Source organism: Poecilia latipinna, unplaced genomic scaffold (assembly GCF_001443285.1).
Source record: "Poecilia latipinna isolate Pla-1442-1.1 unplaced genomic scaffold, P_latipinna-1.0 Scaffold2075, whole genome shotgun sequence".
Taxonomy (NCBI): Eukaryota; Metazoa; Chordata; class Actinopteri; order Cyprinodontiformes; family Poeciliidae; genus Poecilia; species Poecilia latipinna.
This window is the reverse complement of record NW_015114691.1, coordinates 23,256-28,389: the sequence shown is the minus strand read 5'-3', so window position 1 is coordinate 28,389 and position 5,134 is coordinate 23,256. Positions and strand designations below refer to the sequence as shown.

General features: G+C 39.5%; 1 protein-coding gene across 4 annotated transcripts in view; it reads right to left on the bottom strand.

Moving 5' to 3' along the window:
- Positions 1-5,134, bottom strand: part of LOC106936077 (protein TANC2-like) — an 83,711-nt gene that overhangs the window by 70,647 nt on the left and 7,930 nt on the right. For 3 of the 4 annotated variants that reach the window (XM_015016874.1, XM_015016877.1, XM_015016872.1), the window contains exons 2-3: positions 3,367-3,458; positions 2,864-2,971 (exon numbers count right to left, since the gene is read on the bottom strand). In XM_015016874.1, coding sequence (XP_014872360.1) covers positions 2,864-2,971; positions 3,367-3,424 — 166 coding nt within the window. In that variant the 5' untranslated portion in view covers positions 3,425-3,458. Of the gene's footprint in view, positions 1-2,863; positions 2,972-3,366; positions 3,459-4,962; positions 4,982-5,134 lie in introns of all 4 variants that reach the window. The other variant, XM_015016873.1, reaches the window with a different exon arrangement.

Here is a 5,134-nt window from a genome sequence, read left to right as displayed (position 1 = left end):
GTCTAAATTAAGTTGAATTAATGGTTCCTTTTTCCACATATTGTAACCGGTTGTGCTTATGATTAAAAAAAAAATAATTATGTGATCGGTATCTGTGATCGACCCTCATGGGTGATTGGAATCGGAATCAGCAGGAAAAAACCTGATCGGTACATCTGTAGTTATCACAATAACACAGTATACCAGATATTTTGAAATGTGACCTGAGTCTGTACAGCCAGGTCACATGTATCTTCCAACGTATATAATTTGGAAATTTTTCACATTTATAAAAGTTTGACAGTAAACTCCTTGCAAAAGTTCTGTAAAACTAGTTAAATCAAACCTTAAAGATCTTTGCACTTTCATTAAAAGATTTTCAAGAAGCTTTGTTTAGGTTTTATTGGACTGCATGTTAAAACTTTGACATGCAGTACTCCACCCTCACCTTGCTTATGTCCTCCCCTTTGTCTCTCTGTTGCATCAGCTGGACAATCTGTCCATTCCTCACATAGCTGTGTGCTCTCCACCTGGGATTGGCAACAGCACAACCGCATCAGTAAACAGTGCAGGACAGACGTGGCATGAGTGACCACCTCTGGCGTCAAAACACCTCCACCACAATTGAAGGTGTTTGCTCGCACCCATCACTGTTGGGTGGAAGACCTCCTGTGTTGACACCACTTGCTCCTGGAGTGTGTGCACACTTTCAAAATTTCTGCTGAGCAGTCCAATCTACGACTGGTTTACAGCTTTTATGCAGAATACAGAGAAAACGATTTAACAAGATCTGCTGCAAGATCCAACAGATCTTGGAGTATCTGCTGCCATCACCTGGTTCTTTGTGGTCCAAAGCTCTTCCTTCAACAGAATACACAGATGAAGAAAAGATAAGAAAAGAAAAGAAAAGACAAGACGAGACATAGACTCCAAGATAAGAAGAGAAATATAAGACCTTCAGTTTAAAGTACTACGACTGCGGGATTCCAGCAAATGACATCAGCAAAAGTTCTTTGTTGAGAAGATGAATTCACAAAAATGCAATAGTGATATTGAGTCTGACCCAACTTACAGCAGATCTGTCATATTTTAGTTGTTCAATGAAGCTACATTTTTGTTTCCACAGCTTGAACAAAACTGGTAATATAGAAAACAACTAATCACTGAGGTAAAAAAAACTGTTGTGGGTTAGATAATGCCATGGGTGAAAAACAAGAAAGGAATCCAAATGTTCGTCAGTCTTGCTTTCAGCAGACTGTGCTGTAAAACGACCTCCTTCCACTCTGTTCACTCCAAATCAAAACCTCCCCTCCTCCAACAAAACGAGGGACATTCATACACACACAGAAGGGTTGCAGAAGGAGCTGAACTAGGAGCATAATCTGTCTCACACAGAGAAGCGAAAGGAAAGTTTAGAAAGACAACTCAACCATGTTTACTCATAAAGGAAAAAGAGTCACATGCAGAGAAGTTAATGCTTTAATGTGAAATGCAGATATGAATGCATGTGGATAGACTGTGACCGGGGATCCACCAAAGATCTCCAGTGATAACAGAGAGGATTCCGTACAGCTCCACCACCGGCCAGATGGGAGCAGCACAGGAGAGCTTGGGCAAGTTAAGCACAGACAGCAGTTTGCCAGTCCCTGTGATTTATGTCAATGCATGAATGAAGGCCAGATCTTGTAAATTCCAAACAACAACATCTCAACTACTGAAGTGGACCAGTGTGCATGTTGTCTGTTATCAAAAAAACTCTGCAGGTCTGGTCAACATTCTGTCAGTTACAGTGAAACAGTTCATTTAATTTTATTTCAAATAAAGACAACCTTGTCTGATTCCTCTTAAGAAGAAAAAGAAGACTTTTCATCTTAGTGATTTTGTACTTGCTTACTTGAGTTTGAAAGTGAGCCATCATTGGTGTCATCTTATAGCTGCTGCATTGTGCCTGCAAGCTTTTTTGTACGTTTTTGACTAAATTAAGGTAATTTTATTGTTCTTTTATGCTGGATCACATACCCATTTATACCTAAATTAAAAAATTAACAATCTATGTAATCTGTACTGGTGATCAACAGTGATCGCTACTCATGGGTGATCGGCATCGGATAAGTATCAGAAGCATAAAACCTGATTGGAGCATCCATAGTAAAAAACATGTTTGTAAATTACATACTGTAGCTTTAAAGAAGAATGTGCCAAAATGTATCTGTAACAAAGACAATGATTAACTGAAGAAGACATGTTTGTGGTACATTAGAGACTATTCGAACCTACCCAGGACAGAAGGGACAGAGAGGAATGAACAAGAACTGAGACAAATAAAGAAAAATAAACCAATTGAGGAAAAAGGGGCCTCTCTAAAATCTGAGCATGAGTGGACATGCTGGAGCCCTCTCACAACAATGATTATGTTTTGAGAACTAGTGAATAGGGTAGCGGCAAAGAGCAAGAACTGAGAGTGGGGATCCCCACATGGTAATGTTTAGGAAAGTGTCTCAAATGAACCCTGGAAAGAAGAAAGAGGTAAGGCAGGACAGGAGTTAAATTTCATTGGTTACTCTCTCACGAATGGGCACAAAGATGATCGAAGGAAGGGTTAGAGGTCGTCAAGATTTTGTGGAGGGTGCAGATCTAAATCCCACAGCAAACACAAGAGCAAAACAGAGCTGTTTTATCAGTCCCTGTCTGGTGTACTCAGAAATATACTCCATCATGATATTAATTTTTTAAACCACTATAAGGGGTTCACAATCAAACCCCTTATAGTTTGATTAAGACATATTTCTATCAGAGGCTGTTTGTGGCAGCATGAGAGGGAAGCATGGGGCCTTAATGTTGAGAGTATTTCTTTGCTACTGACCGACAGAAAAAACAGTCCTACCATTTCTCTTGGCCAGGTGAAGACTGAGAAGGGGAGAGGAGGGCAGTGAGCGAGTAAAGCCCTTCATCATCCTGATGTCTGTGGCGTCCGAATCAATGCTGCTGTCATCTGTTAGTCAGCAGAAAACCAGTCAGAAAGGAAGCACAGTCAGCTGGATAAAAATTTGAAGACTTAGACAAAGAATCCCTGCCCCAACACTCTTTAAACAGCTGAATTACCAGGTTGGAATGTCAGCAAGTTTTGCAAAAACTATTCATTTGAATCAGGTATGTTTGAATAGGGATGTATCCAAAAGTGTCAGAAGAGTGGCACTCGAAGACTGGAGATGCCCATTCCTGACAGATTTATACCAAAGAGGAACAGAACTGTCATGATGTGGTGAATGAGAGGTGGTGAGGATGAACGCTAAATCCCAATAAAACACTGTGAGGTTTGTGACAGTCACTGGAAATTGTGACAGACAGCAACATCTGAACAAAGTAAAAGATGGTGGATATACAGACCGTTGTTCAGCTTGCGACTCCTGCTTCCAAGCAGCATCTTCAGGCTGTTTCGGAACATAGTTGCATATTAATACGTTTCCTGCTGATAGTCCCTGGGGAAAAAAGGACAAAAAGCTTTTCTGATTGGGTTCAAGAACTGACTGACATCTTAAAAATCATGCATTTTTTAATCACAGTAGCTTAATTTCAAATTAAATACATTTCCATTATGCAAATGTGTATTATAGTTTTGAGTTCTGTACAACCAGCAAAGACAAACCATTAGAAGATCCCAAAGAGAAGATATTGCATTAATACCCAGGGTTTCCCCAAGAGCTATCAAAGCTACATAAATTAAATTTCTACCAATTTTGGAACCAAAATTGAGGTCATCGCCATAATTATGTTACAGCGATGACTTCCCGTAACATAAATACTCATTAATTTATGCATGCCGAAACCATTACATCAAACTTAGCAGCCTTGATAATCTCAATAAACAAATGTTACATTTATGTATCTGTGGTCTGTGTTAAAATATCATCATTTATGGGGCCCCTGTAGCCCTGGTGGGCCTTATGGAGCAGCTGACTTAATTTGGATTAAACAGAAGTGCAAATAATTTGATATTCAATTTAATTGTATTTTTCAATTTGTTGTTTTTAAAACTTGTGGGTTTACATAGCATTACCCTGGTGATGTTTTCCCGCAACTACCCAGTAATATTTTTACTTTTCCTGCCTACTTAGCATGTTTTAATACAAAAACACAGTGAACCACAGTGAACTCTACCTTGGTGCCCCGACCACCAGGCTTAGCAAGTTTTCTGGGACAAGCAGACATTCTCCCATAGAATGGCAGCTAGCACAGTTAGCGAGAGGTTGCACAATCCAAGGTGAGGCTCAGCTGGCTGCTGCCTCACCAGCTTCGCTTCCGTGCATTTGAATGGCCTTGCCACATGTGCCTGGGGTTTGCCGATTCATGGAAAACTTTCTGAATTTTCTGATCATAGGCATATTTTTCAACTCTGATGGCGTGGTTTACGTTGGCTCTGGATGACCTGAGCACGTCTCTGTCCCCACATTTCAAAGTAGAGTTTCATGCTTTCAGCATCTCAAACACCTCCTTTTTCATCCAGGGTTTCTGATTTGTCCTTGTGATGATGGTTTTTGGCTGCTAAAATCTCCACTTTCTCAGTCACCAGACAACTTTTATGTGTTTGGTGGTGGGCAATTAGTATAAAGTGGGTCTCATCTGACTTTTTTCTTCTTTACTGAACATCTGTCATGCAGCTGTTGTGTTTGAAGGAAAGCTCTAATGTGAGTCCTGAGACAGGATCAAATCAACAAAGCTCCTGGAAAGTTCTGGAAAGTTAAAGAAAGCCACATATTGTGATGAATATTCTGTTTTCAGAAATATTTTCTGGTCATTGAACATAACCATATAAAATCATGTTGCTTAAGTAAATATACTAATGTACTAAGTATATATATATATATATATATTTCAGGATCTAATTTACAAAGCAAATAAAACTTGAGATGCAAACATGGCCATCAAGTCCGTCAGATGTGAGAAATTTGAACTTTATTTGTATAAGGTTGTAGGTGTCCTTACCTCACAACACAGATTTGACCTTCCACCACAATATGAGAGACAGAGAGAGAGATCAGCGATAGCCTGAACTGCCAATTCTAATTTTGGCCGATATTAACTTTTTGTGTTTCTGAAATGTTGCTAAATATAGCAAAGAAGTCACTGAGATGGCAACAGTGGGATCACTATTGTT